The sequence below is a fragment of the Colius striatus genome, chromosome 2 (assembly GCF_028858725.1).
Source record: "Colius striatus isolate bColStr4 chromosome 2, bColStr4.1.hap1, whole genome shotgun sequence".
NCBI classification, from domain to species: Eukaryota; Metazoa; Chordata; class Aves; order Coliiformes; family Coliidae; genus Colius; species Colius striatus.
In genome coordinates this window covers 61,328,111-61,347,794 of record NC_084760.1, presented here as the reverse complement: position 1 = coordinate 61,347,794, position 19,684 = coordinate 61,328,111, and the positions used below count along the sequence as shown (strand labels likewise).

At 42.1% G+C, this 19,684-nt stretch overlaps 1 protein-coding gene across 3 annotated transcripts; it reads left to right on the top strand.

Moving 5' to 3' along the window:
* The first annotated feature begins 1,703 nt into the window (after nt 1-1,703).
* Nucleotides 1,704-13,266, top strand: ALDH8A1 (aldehyde dehydrogenase 8 family member A1). 3 transcript variants are annotated; one of them, XM_010209870.2, is made up of 7 exons: nt 1,704-1,841; nt 5,806-5,953; nt 6,944-7,099; nt 8,484-8,633; nt 9,259-9,515; nt 11,334-11,495; nt 12,814-13,266. In XM_010209870.2, exons 1-7 carry the CDS (start codon nt 1,704-1,706, stop codon nt 13,264-13,266), a joined length of 1,464 nt encoding a protein of 487 aa, XP_010208172.2. The 3 variants fall into 3 exon arrangements, with proteins under 3 accessions (XP_010208172.2, XP_010208173.2, XP_010208174.2); XM_010209871.2 differs by lacking the exon at nt 8,484-8,633; XM_010209872.2 differs by lacking the exon at nt 11,334-11,495.
* Nucleotides 13,267-19,684: the final 6,418 nt, after the last annotated feature.

Genomic DNA, 19,684 nt, shown 5'->3' with positions numbered 1-19,684 from the left:
GGAGAGACTCTGCAGTGTAGCAGTGGGCAGTATGAGGAGGCCTCCCCCTGAGAAGCAGCAGTGGCAAAGTCCATCTGTAATGAACTGACCGCAACCCCCCATCCCCTGGCTGCTGAGGGGGAAGGAAGGAGAGTCCTGGGAAGAGGGAGGGGTGGGGGGAGGTGTTTTAAGGCTCAGTTTTATTTCTCACCTCTCTGTTCTGATGATTCATTAATAAATCAAACCATTTCTCTCCAAGTTGAGTCAGTTTTGCCCATGACGCGAATTGCTGAGTGATCTCCCTGCCTTTATCTCGACTCACAAACATCTCATTATATTTATCTCTCCCCTTTCCAGTTTATTAGAGGGAGTGATATGGGCACCTGGCACTCATCCAGGACTGAACCACAAGACTTCAGTAAATTCCTTGTTGTTTGTGGACAACTAAGTATGGTAGAGGATGAACCTCTGACAACCTTTCTCATTCATGGTTGCATTTAATTTTGAGAGTCAGTATTCTGTGATGACAGAAAAGCTACTGCATGCTTTCCTGGTTTGTAGCTTGGGAGAGCCAGAGGTATGACTGAATCCAATTTCAACATGACTGCACTACCTCTAAGCACTGATTTGAACTCTACGCAGAGATGCTGTTTGGTTGATGCATAAATGATCTGTTGTGCAACACCATCATCTTTATTTGATCAAAATATGTTTGCATGTTGATTCACAGGAAGATTGATGCCTTTAGTCTAGGGTGGAAAGACTATCTAAATTGCAGTTTGACATAGTCACAACGTCCTGGTGACAATATTCTGCTCTCCAGTATAGATGTAGTGTTTTGAGTATCTTTGGAGTGTGAGGAGATGGCATGCAATCTTAGAGCAATTTGGTAATCTAACTCTCTTTGAGAAGAATGTCTTTTGTGTAGCTCTTACTGGGCAGTTCAGGTTCTTGGGAAGTTAAAGAAAACCCTAATTACATGTAACAGGTTTCTCTTATAGTAAGGTGGTTTCTACTGGAATATCTATGGCAGGGAGAGCGTGAAAGCTGGTGTCTTGCTGCTTTTTTCAGTATTAGTTTTCTGACAACATGCACCAACGTGTACCAGGTAGGATTGTGCTTCTCAGCTGTTTTGAATTGAAGGGCCACTGAGTAACTTGTATTGTTTCATTTTTGGGGATATTGGTGGAAAAAATATGGTTTCTTATGTTTAAAATTATTTCATTTTGGCAGAAGCATTGTTTTTGGGCTTAGAAGGAAGAGTTGTGATGATGATGAAGTAGTGAACATGAGCCGTAGATATAGTAGCCCAAGTGTCTACAGATGGTAGGGTCTCTGGCTAGGTGTTTGAGTCTTGAATTAGTTTGTATTATTGTTACAAAATGTCTTCAGACTAGCTTGAAAAAACTGGTATAGGGAGGAATTTCCCTATCAAGCCATTCTTTTTCTCCCCTTCTTCAGTAGACAGAGGGGAGCTGTTTTCTAACCACTGAGTTGATCCTGCCCTCCTTCAACTCCTAGAAAAGAACCAAGTGTCACAGAATCTGCAATTTTTTTCTCCCCTTTCCTCTTTTCTGCTGGTTTTGCCAAGGTTCATTCCTGACGAGCACTGGAGGGAAGACAGAGGGGGAGGAGTCCACATTCAGTGTGCAAATACGTACAGACCTACTTATCTAAACTGATGCCTTGTAGGAAAAAATCACAGATGAAGCAAGCAGCTAACGATGGCTCACTCAAAGGCTTTCTTAGTGCTGGAGAACTTTATAGGTGGCAAATTTGTTCCTTGTCCCTCCTACATAGACTCCTATAATCCATCCACCGGAGATATCTATTGCAGGGTGCCAGACAGTGGCAAGGAAGAGGTGAGTATTGTCGAAATGTACGAAGCAGTGAAGTCATTAAATGCACTTAACATTATTTTGAGTGGGGGAGGCTGAAGGTGAGAGAACAGAAAAATGCTGAAGGCTTTAATGCTTAAATGAATAAATTCTGGATTGTAGTGTTGTGTAATCTATTGCTGCAGCCATGAATATTGTTATTTTTCACGTTTTTCTGTTAGAAGGTAAGTGGTTGGATCCAAGGCTAGTGTAAATCAACAAAGCTTTAGTAACTTCTCTGCAGCTCTTTCAGCTCATATGGGAGATGTCTTGTACATAAGTTAACTCTCAGGCTGGTTCTAAGTATAAACAATGTGTAAGAGAGAAAAGGGTTTACTGGTGCCTTCTGTAAATAAACAGAGGTGGTGTATACAACTAAATGTGTATTGATGTGTCTTGATGATTTCTAATTGTCATTTAGAAGGGTTTTTGGCTTAATGACTCTTCCCTGAAGATGGTAAAAAGCTTCCAGACCTCTCTGGTCTTGGTTTTAGCTGTTAGGCATTAAGTGGAGGTGATGAAGTGGATGTGGTTTCCTTAAAACATCCTCTGAATCAGTGTGATGTTTCCTAGTGCTGTGCTCTCTAGTGGAATGAATGTTTCCTGGTATCTTTTACGTGTTCAGGTGTGGATGGGCAGCATGACATTCACCTGGGGAGGTGCAGTTTCATTGTTGCTACTTTATAAGGGACCTACAAGTGTGTCCAACACAGAGTTTTGGACTTGCTCAAGAGAGAAATGACTGGAAAAGCTTGGATAAAGCAAAGGGCTTGGAAAATATTGACCAGTAGTGTACAGTATTTTCAAAACTTTTTTAAAACAAACTGCTACTGTGTGTAGCTCTTCACTTGCATTTCAGTCCTGTTGACATCTTTTCCCTTTGCTTCTCTCAGCAGAAACCTTTGCACTGTAATTTCAACTGGGTAAATATTTGCTTGATGCTCATGACCAAGGGTTACAGAGGCTTGCTAGAATACATCTGTGTAAATTCATTCCAACCCTCATTATGCCTGAAAAGACTTCTCTTTGATGTGCAGGTGCAAATCTTCCTGTTCATTCATTTGCTAAGTCGTTGAAATGAGATACACACGTGAGAATGCCAGAACAGCCTAACAAAAGTAGACTGCTGGCCATTCTGAAGGTGTAGATCAAATATAATAAAGACCACTGGCTTTTCTATTTCAGGTCTCTGAGGTAGTGGCTGCAGGCAGCAGTGTAAAGTCAGCACGTGCTTTACTCCTGCCTTTAGACATGTCTGCCAGTGACTGATGGAATATGCTGCAGGGAGAAATGCAGTCATATACTACTTAGAGGATACCTAGAGAGATCAAGATAAGCGTCTGGACCCAGGCTCAACAAAGAACTTGGGTTGGTGCTTTCTAGTAAGGCCTAATGTGCAGTTGAATTTTTTTTTTCTTGGTTAATTTTAGAGGAACATTAGAAGGCAGAATGGAGACAGACAGAAAATCTATTGCTGACCTGGCATTTAACATCAGGTGAGCTGCAATGGCCATTTCAGACAGGTGGTTTTTTTTTTTCAGGGATTAATTTGTCCACCAGATAGATGTCTTAAATTGCAAGCAGAAGCACCAAAACAAAGCTGAACAGATGCCTTGTATCTCCAAAAGACAGGCTGATGAAGGCTGATTAGTCCTGGCAAATAGCTCCTTAAAAAAAAAAAAAAAATCTCTCTTTAAAGAACCTTGCTCCTGTGCATAGGCCTGGAGAAAGCAAATATCATTTCCTGAGGGCAGTTTTGGGTATTTTGGGATCAATGATAGGCCTAGATTGTGTTTTCTTTCTCTGTGTCTGTCTTGTGCAGAAGAGGAAAGCAGAAGGAAGTGTTTCAGACACATGAGTTCATAGTTGAATTCTTATGTGTGTTTTCTTCTGTGGCTTGACTTTCCTTGCTGCTTTTTGCTAGTCAAAGTAAGTAACCGTTTAACTTTTGTACCCTCTCTTACTACTTCCGTACAAATCTCTCCTGTTTATTTTCCTCTTGCCTTTTTTTAAGATCAATCTACTGCCAATTCATTCCTTCCTTTCTGATTTTCTCTTCTAAACCCACTGGAACTTTTAAGAAGGCAGATAGCCTCAACTCCTCATCAACCCTCTTTTGAAGCAGGAAGCACCTTAGTGGAAAAGGCCAGGGGAGAGGACAGATGAGAAGCAGCAGCACTGCACCTGGGAGAGTGGAAGAAAGTGTTAATTAGTAAAGGTGGTATGGTTTCACAGAGAGTGAATCTTTTCAGGGCAGTGTGCCACCTGCACCTGACTCACTCAAGAAGCTGCAGTTCCCCTTTCCCAGGCCTCCTTTGGCCTTGCTCCAGTTGTTTGGTGGCAGACAGCCTGCTGCCCTTGGCACCTGTGCGGTAGGTTATTGAACTAGAGTCAAAAGAGTAGAGTCTAAATTTCTAAGCTTGGCCAGTGGTCTGTGTGACCTTGTATATCTCGTTTATTTCCCACCCTGGCCTCTATACCAATATCATTCTGTCCCTCAAACTTTAGTCCTTATTTTTAGGGAGAACATAGCCAGGAAGGTTTTTCACCTGCTTGAACTTTTGTACCCTCATTAGAGTGTCTATAGATTATTTTGTGATGGCTTTTGTAACGTGATTTGGAACTTGATTTTGTGGAATTGGTGGAAAGGAGCCTTCAATGATTACATGGGAACCAGCAATATGGCAACATTAGGAGAGGTCAGAATGATCTGGTTAATGTTACATCAGCATCCTCCTAGTTATTGACTTTCCCAAAAGCTGAAGAAATTTGTGAGCAAAAATGATGGGAAACCAGCTAAGAGAGCTTTGGCTAAAAGCCCTCCCTTGATGCATATATTAGACATTGGAAGCAATAAAGCAGTGATATGTAGGAAGCAAAACCTGGGAAACAGAGCAGTTAATTAAAATATGGAAGGATGTTTGTAACCATCTTGAGTAATCTGAGGCACAAGTAAACATCAAGAAGGAACTGCTTATAAATCAATAGATGCAGGTAACTACCATTTAAGAGCCCAGAGGAAATGAATGACAGGAGAGAAAGTTTGTGGTGAATTTTAAGCCTAGTCTGCTTTGTAAAAGTGTCGGCAATCTAACACTGTTCAGAAAGGGCAGGCTGAAAGGACCATGTAGCAGATATCTGCTCTCAGGCAAAATACTGACAAGATTGGTATATAATCTGTATTTAAATGCATATAATGATCTTTTGTATCCTGTCTGTGGACTTCATTAGGTATCTGCTGAGAGAACTGACTGAACCCCAAGAGTTTACAAAGGAAGGTGTTTGTTCTTTATTTGTTGGTTTTGGTTTGTGTTTTTTTCCCCATTATGAGGGAAGTAATGAGTTTCTAGCTGTGATCAGGTAATGTTAAAAATTTTCTCTATTTTGTGAATATAGTTTTACTCCTTGCTTGAGCCAGATGGGGGAAAAGACGAGGAAATGAAAGGTTAGCTGAGTGTACCTGCCATAATATAATTTCCCAGCCTTTTACTTTAATCATTGTCCAGTGTGTCTAAAGTTCTATGTTTCAAAGCCCATGGACTTTTAGACTGAGGATGTATCTGCTCTGAGAGATTCTTGCACTTTCTTCCATGAGAAACAAGATTCTGCATGGTTTCAGCCAGTGGCACTTACTGGTGCCGTTTGACCTGTCTGGCAATTCCTTTTGGCCTGCAGGGTTGCCCACAAGTTTCTGGAATTTAGAGTAAAGCAAGTTACAGTGACAGTTTAGACACTCTTATTTCAGTAACGCTTCTTGAGTTATGGGAATAGTGTTCTGAGAAGATGAAAATGGTGAAGCTGTCAATAGCCACAACTCTGAAGAGATGCAATCTTTACAAAAATGTGCTCTGGATTATTAGTCTCTCAAATATTAATTAATCTGCTGATTGTTTGATATTCTTTCTAAGGACTTTCATTAACTTTTGCCATCCCTCTTTTGCTTCATTAGGTGGAAGCTGCTGTCAAAGCTGCCAAAGATGCCTTCCCAATTTGGTCCTCAAAAACTCCATTGGAAAGATCTCAGATCCTGAACAAATTGGCAGACTTGATTGAAGATGACCTGGAAGCATTTGCACAAGCTGAGTCAAAGGATCAGGGTAAAAATTGGAACAGCTGATTTCAAATACAGTGTGTCTTGCTGAATGTTGAAATGGAGGATATGGTCCAAGTTTTCAGCGTGGTGTTGTAGTTTAAAGACAGCCAGCTACTAAGCACCATGCAGCTGTGCACCCACCTCCCTCATCCTCATAGGAATGGGGAAGAGAATTCGGGGGGGAAAGGTAAAACTGGTGTGCTGAGATAAGAACAATGTAATAAATAAATTGACATAAAAGATAGTAATAAGAACAATAATAGTATATGATGATGATAATTGTAATGAAATATAACAGAGAAATAAAACCTGAGAAAAACAAAACAAAATCAAGTGATAGACAATATAGTTGCTCATCAGCCACCAACCAATGTCCTAGCAGCAATCTACCCCTCTCGGCCAACTCCTTCCAGTTTATCTACTGAGCATTATGTTTTTATGGTCTGGAATATCCATTTGGCTAGTTGGTGTCAGCTGTCCTGGCCATGCCCCCTCACAGCTCCTTGTGCCTCCTCCAGCCCACTCACTGGCAGGACAGACTGAGAAGCAGAAAAGACCTTGTCACTGTGCAAAAACTGCTCAGGAATAACCAAAACATCCCAATGTTATCAGCATTGTTCTCAGCATAATTCCAAAACGTAGCCCTGTACCAGCTACTAGGAATAAAATTAACTCTGTCACAGCTGAAACCAGGATATATATGAACTGTTGGGGCAGACTGGAGCTGATGTTCATGAACTTTGGAGAAGACTCTGATTTTGGATTGCTGGAGAATTTTTTGCTTTTCAGAATTGTTGGCTTCAGTAGTTAGGTACTGGGAATGCAACACTATAGGATGGCTGTTGTCATTGACTATGGTTGCACTGTGCCAGGGATTACTTGGATGCAGGACAGAAGACATTTCCCAAAACCCATGAAAATCAGCTTTAAGAGCAGAGTTTAAAGCACTGTTTCTGCCCATGATAACACAGCAGTGTGCTTGGTTTTGTTTCAGGAAAAACCATTACATTTGCTAGAACAATAGACATCCCTCGGGCCGTGTACAACTTCCGATTCTTTGCCTCTTCCATCCTTCATCATACGACAGAGTGCACAGAGATGGCAACCATGGGCTGCATGCATTACACCTCGAGGACACCTGTGGGAGTTGGTATGGTGCTCCTGAAATGCTGAAAAATCTTGACAGTCTCTGCCTCAGTGGTGGCTCAACAAAGAAAGAGGATTTTTCAAAAGCATTTATCGTCTCTGGATCTTGGTCAAACAGAAGTCTTCTAAACCATGAGTGGCTTTATGTAAATCAGTTATGCTACTTTATGGTTTAAAGAATGTTTACATACTTTAAAAAGCATCTCTTTTAACCTGGTAGCTCTCACTCTTAGATAGCTCTTGTGTTTTGTAGGTGTGTGTCTGTGCGTAAGTATTACTGCTGTGGATCAGTGAGGCGTTGAGAAGCATTGAGCTGCTGCTCCTGCTTGCAGAGCTGGATTCCCCTCACTTTTAGGGAAGCAGTAGTAGCTTTCAACGTGTCATTTCAGCCTGTGATTGGAACACACACGGCTGGCTAAAGCGCTTTCAGGCGGGTTGTTGCTGAGCTCAGCCACTAGGTGCTGCTAATGCTTCAGAAGTAAAGTGGCTGTGCTGATCTGAAGAGCAATGGAGTTGTGGTGATTCCATTATTAGGTCTTTCATCTAAGTATATGTGGGAATTCTCCACATTCATGCTTGGATTATTCAAAATACAATAGAATTGGATAACCTGGAGGACTCATTTTAATGTTTTTGTGAGCAATGGAGAGCTACTTCTGGTAAAGTTATTCTTGTAAGGAAAAGTCACTCACTGCATTTGCTCCATCAAACAGCAGAATGACCTGTGGCTTTTGTGAGCAGTGACACCTAACAATTGCAGATGGGTTCTCACTATTTTCTATAAATATGTAAGGTGAAAATATTCCCAAAGGTAGTTACTGAAAAAAATCTGGACATTCAGCAATTTGTGGAAACAGCAGTTTGTACACAGAGAAACTTTAGTGCTAAAATTTATACGGAAAATAAGCTCTGTATGTTATGCATGCTCTTTTAATATTAAAATTTGAGAAAGAAAATAGCTCTAAAGAGCAACAGAAAACAAGTGTGATCTGAGCTAACGTTGCCTTAACTTGCTGTTTCCTAACACAGAGTATTAATTACCTCAGAGCAGTTGATGTAAATGATCATTATGGCTAACCTTGTGTTAGTGTTCCCAGAAAACACTGAAAAGGTTCCTGTGAATACAAGATTCTGCCTGAAGAAGCAGCAAAAGTTATTCAGAGGGTTTGGCTGGTCACCTTTTGGGCCATTTGCACAAAGCTTTAGAAGTTATCTGCCTGTTAGAAATATTTCTAGCTGCAAATTTGTTTTAAGACTGTCTGGAAATAAAAGTCATAGCCCCATTCCCTTTATAAATCTGAATTGTTCTATAACTGCTTGAGGTAAGATAAATGGGTTTTGCATTCTGGCAGACTGAACCCCAGCCTTTTGTGCTTTTTGTTCTGTAGCTGGTTTAATCAGTCCTTGGAATTTGCCATTGTATTTGTTGACCTGGAAAATTGCTCCTGCCATTGCATGTGGAAATACTGTAGTTGCCAAGCCAAGTGAGATGACATCTGTCACAGCCTGGATGATGTGCAAGCTCTTGGAAAAAGCAGGTAAGTCCTATAGTGTGCTAGGTAGGGGAAAAGGTGTGGAAGTGCTTGTCCATGCACCCTTCTTTTGATGCTGAAGTCATAAAGTGCCAAAAGTCTTTGAGAGGGACTATTTGCTGTAGCTGAATGTTGCAGCAGAGGAAAAAAGAAAATCCCTCCTTGTACTCATGCTATCCCATCTCTCAGCTATTGATCAATTTTTTGCCAATATCTTCTCATGGAAAGTCTTCATGTGCCTCCTTTCTGAGCCTTGCACTCCACTTAAAGAAGTCCCAAGTCTGTGGTGCCAGCAGAGGAACCATGAGAGTATAAGTCAGCTCTTGGTGGCCATATCATGGCTGTATTTGGTGTGCTATTAAGAAAAACTGGGAGGTCAGCTGCTTCTTCTCTGAGCAATTGAAGACTGGATCTCTGATGTTGGCTATCAGGCAAGCTTGACTGGAGCCGGCTTAATCATTTAACCCATGAGCTCCAGAGCTGTTCTGCATAGTAGCTGAAACACGTGGTGTTAGTTAAGCCTTTGTCACCCTAGAGATACTAGTGATTCTGGAACTTTGGGAGCAAATCAGAGTGAAGCCCACTGAGCAAGGGGAAGGATATGATGACCGTGCACCATTCTTCCTGTCAGGAGTACCCCACGGGGTGGTGAACGTGGTGTTTGGCACAGGCGCCAAGGCGGGAGAAGCCCTTGTCTGCCATCCTGATGTGCCTCTGATCTCCTTCACGGGCAGCACTCTGACAGGCCAGCGCATCATGGAGAAGAGTGCTCCTCACTGCAAACGGCTGTCACTGGAACTGGGAGGCAAAAACCCTGCCATCATCTTTGATGATGCTGACTTGACTCAATGCATCCCAACGACCCTGAGGTCCAGCTTTGCAAACCAGGTGCCTCCCACCTCTGTAGTGTGTAAAGCCTGTTTGCAGCAGGGGGTGTACATGTGTCTGAGAGAGTGTGTGTGTGCATGCAGACCTTTGGATCCTAATCCTAAACTGTCAGATCTGTTTCAAGATTCTGTGTAAATAGATTATTCCACAGTCAAGGAAACAGATGCCCACTAAGTCATAATATCACTCCCCCTCCTAAACTGGACAGGAGAGAGAGAAATATAACAAGGAGTTTGTGAGTCCTGATAAGGACAGAGAGATCGCCCAGCAATTAGTGTCACGGGCAAAACAGACTCAACTTGGGGAGAAAAGGGTTTGATTTATTAATGAACCATCAGAACAGGGAGATGAGAAATAAAACTGAATCTGCTGCACAGGGGATGAGGAATGGCAATTGCAGTCAGTTGATTACAGACAGACTTTGCCACTGCTACTTCTCAGGGGGAGGCCTCCTCACACTGTCCACTGCTACAGTGTGAGGTCCCTCTCACGGGACACAGTTCTCCATGAACTTCTCCCATGTGGGTCCTTCCCATGGGCTACAGTTCCTCACAAACTGCTCCAGCATGAGGCCTCCCACAGGGGCAGCTCCTCACACCCTGCCCCAGTGTGGGTGATCCACTGGGAGAACAGTCCTTCAGGTACTGACCAACTGCTCCAGCCTGAGTCCCTGGACACAGGGTCACAAGTCTTGACAGCAAAACTGCTCTGGCATGGGCTTGGAGGTCCTGCCAGGAACTCGCTCCAGGGTGAGCTTCCCACGGGGTCACAGCTTCCTTCAGGTATCCACTTGCTGTGGTGTGGGGTCCTCCATGGGCTGCGAGTGGATCTCTGCTCCACTGTGGCCTCCATGGACTGCGGGGGCACAGCTGCCTCGCTATGGGCTGCACCACAGGTGACTGGGGAATCTTTCCCTCAGGGCCTAAGCACCCTTCTTCTCCACTGACCTTGGTGTCTGCGGAGATGTTTTCACATTCTCACTCCCTGTTGCTGCTGTTGCGCAGCAACTTCTTCCTCTTCTCAAATACGTTATTCACAGAGGCGTTACTTCAGTCACTAATGGGCCAGGCCTGGGTCAGCTGCAGGGTCCATCTTAGAATTGACTGGTATTAGCTACAGGGGAAGCTTCTGGCAGCTGTTTAAAGAAGCCACATCTGTAGCCCCGCTGCTACGAAAAACCTGGTCCGGGCAAAACCACAACTCAAAATAATAAGGAGCTCTTCCTAGTACTCTCCATCAGAAAATGACAAAGTGTCACTGTCCCTCCCAAAATACACAGATTGCTTATTCTTACAGAAAGCAGCTGTTTTAAAATTCCTCACTGCAAGTAAGTGAGAAGGCTGCTGATTTTCTCAAATTCAATTAGGAGACTCCCCCCAAAATTCTATCATCGTTTCTCTTCCCTCATTACTACCCTCAGGAGAAATCATTGAAGTCATGAAACTTTAGAACAAATGTTCAGAAAAATAGCTAGGTATCGTAAAGGGATTATCAGGAAATGGAGAGATCACTCAGAATTGGAAATCACATTTCCTATGAAAAATGTTGTGTAAGACAACATGTAATCAATGAATAATCATTTTAGTAAATGACTGTACAATCCTGTTATTGCTGTTTTGTCCTTTTCTCCTCTTTTCCTTTTTAACATGAGAAATAATCCTACTTTGCAGTATTAATGGGTGTCATTTGCAGTCCTGAAGATGCAGGGAAAGAGATCTCATTCTGGGATGTGACTTAATACTTGTCAATAGTACGTTGGAATATGAATGAATATTGAGGGTTTTTTCTTGGCTTTTTTTTTTTTTTTCCTTTTGGTAGGGCGAGATCTGTCTCTGCACCTCCAGGATCTTTGTTCAGAGGGGCATATACAGTGAGTTTTTGAAGAGGTTTGTGGCAGAGGCTAAGAAGTGGAAGGTTGGGAACCCCACGGATCCTACAGTCGACATGGGAGCACTAATAAGTAAAGAGCATCTAGAAAAGGTGATGTTACGTGATGTTGACATGATCTCATCTTTTAGAAGGCTGTGAAATGTGACTTTGGAGAGGACACGGTCCTTTCCTTAAACCTCTAAGATTAAGTCTGAAAGGTGACAATTTAAAGGCACTATATATAAGGTACCTTTTTTATAATGTTTCTGTTTCCTGTGGCCTGGAATCAACTCTGTGGCAAAACTAACCTTAAATGAAACAGAATCATTTTTTCCCATTTGAAGTGAAATAATTTTCAGCATTTACTGAGATCACTTATTTGCTTAATAAGGTAGCTAGTAAGGTAAAAGTTTTCTTTTTATATCACTCTTTGGCAAATTCTGGGGAGTACAAGACAGTTTCCTAGGACTGCTTGCAGTGATTTGGAATTGAGTATGTGTAGAAGGAAGCTGAGGCAACGCAAAGTTTGTAGTCTGCTTTGGTGGCTTACATGAACTGAATTTTTATAGTGTCAGACAGAGTTTGGGAGAGCAGTTGCTCACATCCCAAAACTATCTGACACAGTCGGCAAAAGCAAGAAGCAGACTGAAAACTGCAAGTGAGAAAACCGCAAGAAAGCTGGACCTTTTTCATGCTTCCTGATGCCTCAGTGGCTTCTTCAGGCCTATTTTCAAATACAGTTTAGAAATATCCACTTCCCGAGCTCCCCAGTCTGTGGCACCACAAAGGACTTCTGAGTCTAACCTACCAAGGTGGTTAAAAGAAGAAAAAGAGAGAGAAACCCTGGGGTATTTCTGTGGTATTTCTGTAGGGACAGAAACCGGGCAATGATTTTGAAACAGCAGAAGCAGATCGATAGCATGCCCTGTGTGTTCAGGGTGGCATGTGACAGCAGCAGTCATGCTTTATTTATTGATGGGATTTTGTGTAGTGTTCATGGCTTTGTCATCCTGGTGGCAGGTGGACATTTATCAAGCCTGCCTGTGAGGTAGGAAAATATTACTCATCCCTTGGAGTAAAGGAGTGAACGGTGGCATGGAATACTTGGCAAACTGCCCAAGCTCCTGGAAGAAGGGAGTGTGGCTCTGAGATCACTTGTATTTTCACCAGGGGCCCTACCCTCTTGGGAATACTTAGTGAGAAGGGCCAGTGGTCTTGCCTTCTAAGCTAGTAAGTGTTTGGAGAGAGAATAGTTTTACAGCAAGAAATACTGAGCCTTACTTTTACAGAAACGTAACAACAGAAGCTAGGGAATGACTGTTGTTAGGAGGGAAGCAGTGTGATACAGTTGGAGATACTCAGGGGCTCACGTTGGGACCCTCAGGTTTTGGTCTCTTTTAAAAGTGCTGTTTTCCTGCTGCTTCCCCAGGTGAGGAGCTATGTGAAGAAAGCACAGGCTGAAGGAGCCAAAGTCGTCTGCGGAGAGGGAGTGGATTCCTTGACTCTCCCAGCTGGCATCCAGAAAGGGTATTTTATGTTGCCTACAGTTATTGCCGAAGTCAAGGATGAATCTTGCTGCATGCAAGAGGAGATCTTTGGTCCTGTGACATGTGTGGTAGCATTTGATACAGAAGAAGAAGTGATCAAAAGGGCCAACAGTGTGAAATATGGCTTATCAGCCACCGTGTGGTCCAGCAATGTGGGGCGCATTCATCGGGTGGCACAAAGATTGCAGTCTGGATTGGTGTGGACCAACTGCTGGCTCATTAGAGACCTGAACTTGCCATTTGGTGGGATGAAAGCCTCAGGCATGGGAAGGGAGGGAGCAAAGGACTCCTATGAGTTCTTCACTGAGGTCAAAACCATCACAATAAAGCACTGACTTATGTCAATGGAAGTATTTTAGGCTAAAATAAATGACAGTAATTTACGTTACTGTAAACGGCTTTCTGGAACACAGGCTGCTAATGTGGCTGTCTTTTCCTTGAACGTTGATCAAGTAATATCAATGACAGCCAAAAAGAGTCATCCCAGATGCTAATGTTGAATTCAGCCTTTCACGTTAAGTGAGAAGATCGGTGAGGACTCCACAATCAACCCGTCCCAAGCCAAATGATTTGCTTATCTTATGAATCCTGAAGCTTTTTGAGTATTCCTGTCTCAAAAATCTCTCCCTCTAAGGCAAATTGGAGAAAAGATGAGATATGACTGTAGCTGTGGTTGGTGAATTGCCTTGAAGCATAAAGTGGCAAGCATGCTGATGAGGCTGCTAGCATAATGGGAACCAGCCCGTTTCCACGACAAACAGTACATTCCACATACCCATCCATACTGCTCTTCACTGATGTCAGACGAGGACTAGTGCTACAGCACACTGAACGCCTAAGGCAGTACCTTTAATCTGTTAAGTGGTATTAAAAGATGGGATCATGAAGTTCTCATAATACACAAAGGCAATAAAAGCTTTAATTATAACCTGGTTTACGGTATGCAACTGAATCATCCAAAGACTCTGACTGTTTTGGAATTACAGCCTTCTGGGCCTCAGTGATGGTGGTGTTCACATCTCTGCACAAAGTATTGGCTACATCACAGACGGTGTCATTCTTCAGTAGTAAAGATGGGAAATGTCTCCTAGGAGAACTAACTACTGGAAATGTTTGTTGCCAAAATGTAAAACGACTGGCAACTTTCCCTCATTTATTTACAGAGGTTTGGTTTTATTTTTTTCGTTGGGTATCTCACAAACTTGTTCATGTTCCACAAAAAGAAAAATAAAGTTGGATACACATTTGCCCTCCTGTGAGATGATTATGGTGCTGTTGATTTTTTACAGCAGCCATTCATCATTTTTTTTTCAAGTTTTGAGCTGAATTTTACAGTAAAGAAAGCTGCATGGAGTTACATAAATGCCTTGTATTCAGAGAAGAGCTAATGAGCCATTGGAATATTTTTTTCAGGGCTCTTGGAAGGGAAAAAAGGCACCTCTAAACTACAAAAAAAAAAAAAAGAGGAAAATGTATTGCTGCTGAGACATGAAAGAATGGAGTAACAAATTACTTTGCCTTTCCTGTGCATATTGAAAATAAAATGGAGGGATTTGGGGTTAATAGAAAATGCAATTTTATTTTTTGTGTAGTTTATAACATTTTTAGAGATGTGGAACTATGAAATGCAGGGCTGTAATACCTTTTAAATTTCATCTGGAGAAAGGCAATCTTTTCTCACTTTTTAAGTGCATTTTGGTGAGAGGAGACACTGGAATAAATAGTGGTGGTGTTTGTCCTTACCTTGCGGCGTCATGTCAGGGACTGCTCTAGAGGTCTTGGAGTGGGGTATGGATCCCATATCTCCCATCCAGATGTCACTATAGACTAAGTTGCTACAGAGTGAGTTGCATTTGATACTCGTGCCCTGAGTTGTCTGTAAAGTTGTTTTTTCTCTTTCAGAAGAATTTTTTAAAATAACTTGTACCCCAGAGCTGAAGCCTGAGTGTATAAGGAGCCTTGAAATCTCTTGATCCAAGCAAGGCAGACCTACCAGGCATGTTGGGAATTTGGTCATCTGATGGATTTGGAACAAGTACCCACAACTGGAGACAAGGACGTACTTAAAAATGATAGGCTCAGTGATTTACTGTATTCTGAAGAACGGACATTTTTATTTTTACTCACGACCATGTGGTGGCAGCAGAACACCTACATTCAGGGTTTTTTTAATCCCTCTTAAGTTTTAGTCACTCACTATGCCGGGAGGAGAATGAACAGCTCTATCAGTGCATGTTTCATTCTGCCAATTATTTATGTTGGGTTTTTTTTTAACAATTCCTGTTTGGAAGAGCAAAAGATCCTCAAAGCTGTGAAATTCTTCATTAGTTTGGACAAGCATTTTCAGCAACAGCAGATGGGATATTACACAATTAGTAGATCTGGATGGATGGATTCCTTCCCCCACCCAGGTCTGGTCTAGATTCAGTTTTGATGAGCTGAATTTTCTTTCAGATGTTGATTTTGGCTTGGCATTAAGTGTGATGGGAGATTTCTGTACCTATTTCATGTACAGGGGATAAAGGCCTGTGTGTTGTATATAACCTCTGTCCCAAGATACCAGATGTATTTTATAGAGGAGTGAAATCATAGATGGGGAGGGAACAGAGCTCTGCAGGACCCGCAGATGAGGGATATGCAGATTATGGCTGCATGCCCATCACGCCTCTGAGAGTTTCTCAGAGGGGAATTCCTGGACTACCCCGTTTGGTCACCCCTGTGTCCTGAACCTCAGAGAAGTAAGGGAGGTTGACTGGTGCTAATGATAATGCTTCCTTTGGGACAGGAGGGAGAGCTCTTGTGAAGATGCAAAATATCATCCCTCTCTGCATTTTCCATCTGTAATGTACTTCTTCCTTCTCCATTTAGGGTGCTCTTCAAGTGCCTTTCTGCTATTTCTTGCCCTTTTATGTGAGTAGAGATTTGCATACGTATATGTGCATGTGAATGCCTGGGTGGGTGTTAATCTGGTGGGGAGATTTCTTCTCCTGTCTGTAGGAGTGGGTAACTCTTGCATTTCACATGCTTGCTTCCAGCCCCTCTAGCCCTCAAGAGAGCTGCTAGTGCTTGTGGTTGTGAAGCCAGGGATGAGAACTAACATGCTTGTACCAGGGGCTGTCTGTGGGGACACTGAATTCTCCTATGTAACAAATACTGTGAACTTTCACTTATTTTCCTTATTCAGACTGATTTTTAGTGTAGCAAGGTGTGTGGATAGCTGTCTCTTATCTTACAGACAAAGAAGTCCAAGAACTTTACCCTGCAGATGATAAAGGTGCCTGTTGCAGCTGCTTTTGTTCTGGTTTTTTTTGCTCTTGGTCCCAGTGCTCAGCAACAATGATATCCTAGAGGATGAAGCAGGCTGATCCAAGGCATCAGGCTGATAGCTCTCATGGAGCTCTCTGGGCTATGCAAACTGGAATTTTCCAACCTGACATCAAAGCTTTTATTTTTGTAGACTGCCCTGGCTTGTGCATGAAATCACATGGCCATTGCGAGGATTTGTTTAATTACTGTTACATAAAGCCCTAAGAGTTGCTCCATCTGTTAATTCTTACAGATGGAGCAAACACAGTTCTGTTTAACACCAGAAGATTTTGTCTCTGGTGTGAGATACTTGCTTTACATGGGTAGCTTGTAATATATTTGCCATATTTTACAGCTCTCAGCACAGAGTTATTTTTGTTCTATTTCAGATAATTTCGTAGGATGCTTGTGTCTGTATACAGCTGTCATATAATGCTTGAAAGCAGCTTTGCTTAGGGAGGCTCTGAGAGGAAACACGCCACTTTTAGTGTTTATATTAAAATCAGGCTACATCTCTGTTCCCAGAGTGTCTGTATCTCAAGCAAAACAACAGGTATTTGTAAAACTCTCATAGATGAAAACAGACTTGACTTTTTGGCTCAGAGAAAGTTTAACGAGTAACTTAATAAATGTGCAGACCTCAAATGTAAGATAGGCTACTTTTAAAACTTTAGCTTTAGATTTCCAAGCTTCAGTAAGCTATACCTTAAGATTCAGCTTCACAGGTAGAGTCAGACTGATCTCTTAGACCTAAGACTTTCAACTTAAAACACCACCACTACCACCGAAACATGAATGAGGGAAAAAAAGGTAGTGAGTGGGATCCTGAGGATACTCTGAGGACTTTCCCGTCAGACTTGTCTTTAGAGACTTTCTGTGTGATGAGAGTGAAAAATAAAAATGGAGTTACATTTTCCTGGGCTGGAGGAAGACTTGGGTCCTACTCTCCATCCTAGTTAGTAGTTAAGTATGCTGTAGAAAGCCAAATGTAATTAATAGGGGAGACCCGAACTGTTGCAGGAAATTCAGGTGACTGGGACATTGTCTTCACTGAATTCTGTTCCATTCCTTTCTGAGCATTTGTTTTGTACCTGGAGGGTGATGCTTATACTTAGGGGGGCTCAGGGCACTAGCTTTGTTTTTCTAGGAAATATAATATCCCTTTTGGTAGCTGTGGGTGAAGAGTGGTGTATAACGATAAAAAGAAGGAAGTCCAGCAGTGTTATAACTGAGTAAACTGGATACATTTTAAGGCAGCTGAAAGCTGGTTATGCATCCAGAACCTGTATGAGTATGGTGCTGCCTTCTGAAAAGGAGCAGTAGAAAAGGATTTGGAGATCAGGAGGGAAAGCACAATCAGTTTGAGAAAACCATCTCAACCAAGCCAGGCCAAGGGTCTAGAACTCCGTACGAGCTCTGCTCCATCATTGCAACTAACGGGGAAGCCAGCATAATCCTGGAGAGGATAAGCAGAAGTATGCTGAAACTGCAAATATCTTTTACCTTTGCATGTAGTATTACTGTCACACACATCTATTTCTGATATCTTTTAAAATGTGTGGAGGGAGGAAAATGATTCCCAATTATTACCAAAAAAAAAAGTCCTTTTAGTGTGGGACTTAGACCTTGGATCATGTGTTATAATATCCTTTGGCTTCAGAAACACATGCTTTATTAAAAATCTGGGGGGTGTTTGTACACATGTACAGATGCAGGGAAGCTTTTACAGGGCTCAGTGATGAGCCCAGAGAAGCAGATGCACACAGCTGGGCTGGTATTTCAGAGAGGAAGTTTTGTCTTCTAAAACACAGGAGGTGGTGAAGCACTACTGACAAATGCCCTCTCTGGCACCAGATATCATTAATGATTTCCTAGGAAATGCAATGCTCCAACAGAAGGGAGCATATGCACTGAATGAGCTCTGGCCTACATTTAAAAGCATGCTGCTTACAGAAAGGGAGAGATGCCGAGTCATGGCCTGTCAGGTGGGACAGGCCAAGGTTTCTCACCTGGTTGTGACCACTCAGCCTTGGTCTTGGGCTTAGGGAAGATATGCCCTTACCTAAGCAGCTTGGCTTAGGTGAGGGCAAGGATGCCTTGTCCAAGGAGCCTGCTGGGATTTAGTAGGTGAGACAAATGATAAACTGTGGTGGAGACTGAGGCATAAGCACTCCTGCAACTTCCCTGTAGAAGTGTGTGGCCTTTGTGAAATTATGTGCAAGATGAGCTAAGGATGTTTCCCTCTGTATGAGAGGTGAAGTGCTCAGATATGATGGGGCCAAGTTGCCAAAAGAGTAAAAGCTTTTTTAAGAGTACTGCTAATGAGAGCTATCTGCTGGTTTCAGAGAAATGGAAGTAATTATAGAGCATTTATTGTGGAGAAGTAAGGACACACACACATTCATTCACAGGGTGCTAAATGTGTCCAATTAACTCTGAGCTCCTGAAATAATAATGAAAAGGTTATGTTAGCATCTTAGTAATTGAATTTTCTCCTCCTTTGAAAGAGTACATAATAAAGTGAAGGCTTACAGAGAGATTTCTTGTTTTTCTTCTAGTTTGGCTGGCCCAACACAAAAGTCAGGCAAAAGTCCCATTTTCTGCAGCTCTAAAATAGCATTTGCAAGGGTTGCTTTAAAAAAAAAAAAAAACAACAAGAAACATTTCCAAATCTTGCCTTAATTTAAAAAAAAATGATCTATTTACATTTATTTGGCTTGAGTGAATTAATGGTTTACCTGCTGAAAATGCAAGCTTTTGTCCTCAGGAAGAATGCCAAAATGTTTGTTGTTGGAGATAGAAAAATGTTAGCCTTCAGTTCTGTTTGGGATTCTTGTGCTAAAATATACATGTTTTCAGGAGTACTTGTTAGCTGGAAATAGATAATTTCAGTCTTACTTGATGGCTTTATTTCAGCCACCCTTTTACAAGGAGACACTGGAGCCAGTTTTCTGTGTAGAGGACATTGAGTAGCTATAAGATAGTCTTAGAAATTTGATTAGGAAATTACCTCCTTCCTGTGCTATTTTGCTCCCACAACTGTACTAAGCTTTTTGAGGATGGAAATGATACTTTTGCAGCCCATAATTATATTCCTACAGTTAATTTTTTTTTCCCAGCTATCAGTTTTTGCCCCTTTATATGCACAGTGGGGAGGGTTTTTTTGATCATCAAATATGCCTCTGGACTTTGTGTCTTGAATCATATGGGACAGGGGTGAAAAACAGCGTCATGCAACAGCCACATGTACAAGAGTTTGCTGTCGATACAAAGAGAAATTTGCTGTTATACTGCTATGAGAGTCTTCTGAATCAGTTGACCCCTGCAACGAGCTTCAGACTGCTTCCTCTGTTGGTTGGTATGTTTGGAAACCTTTGCTGTGTGTTTTAAAAATAAATATGTGTATGTGTATAACTATTCACACAGAATCACAGAATAGTAGGGTTG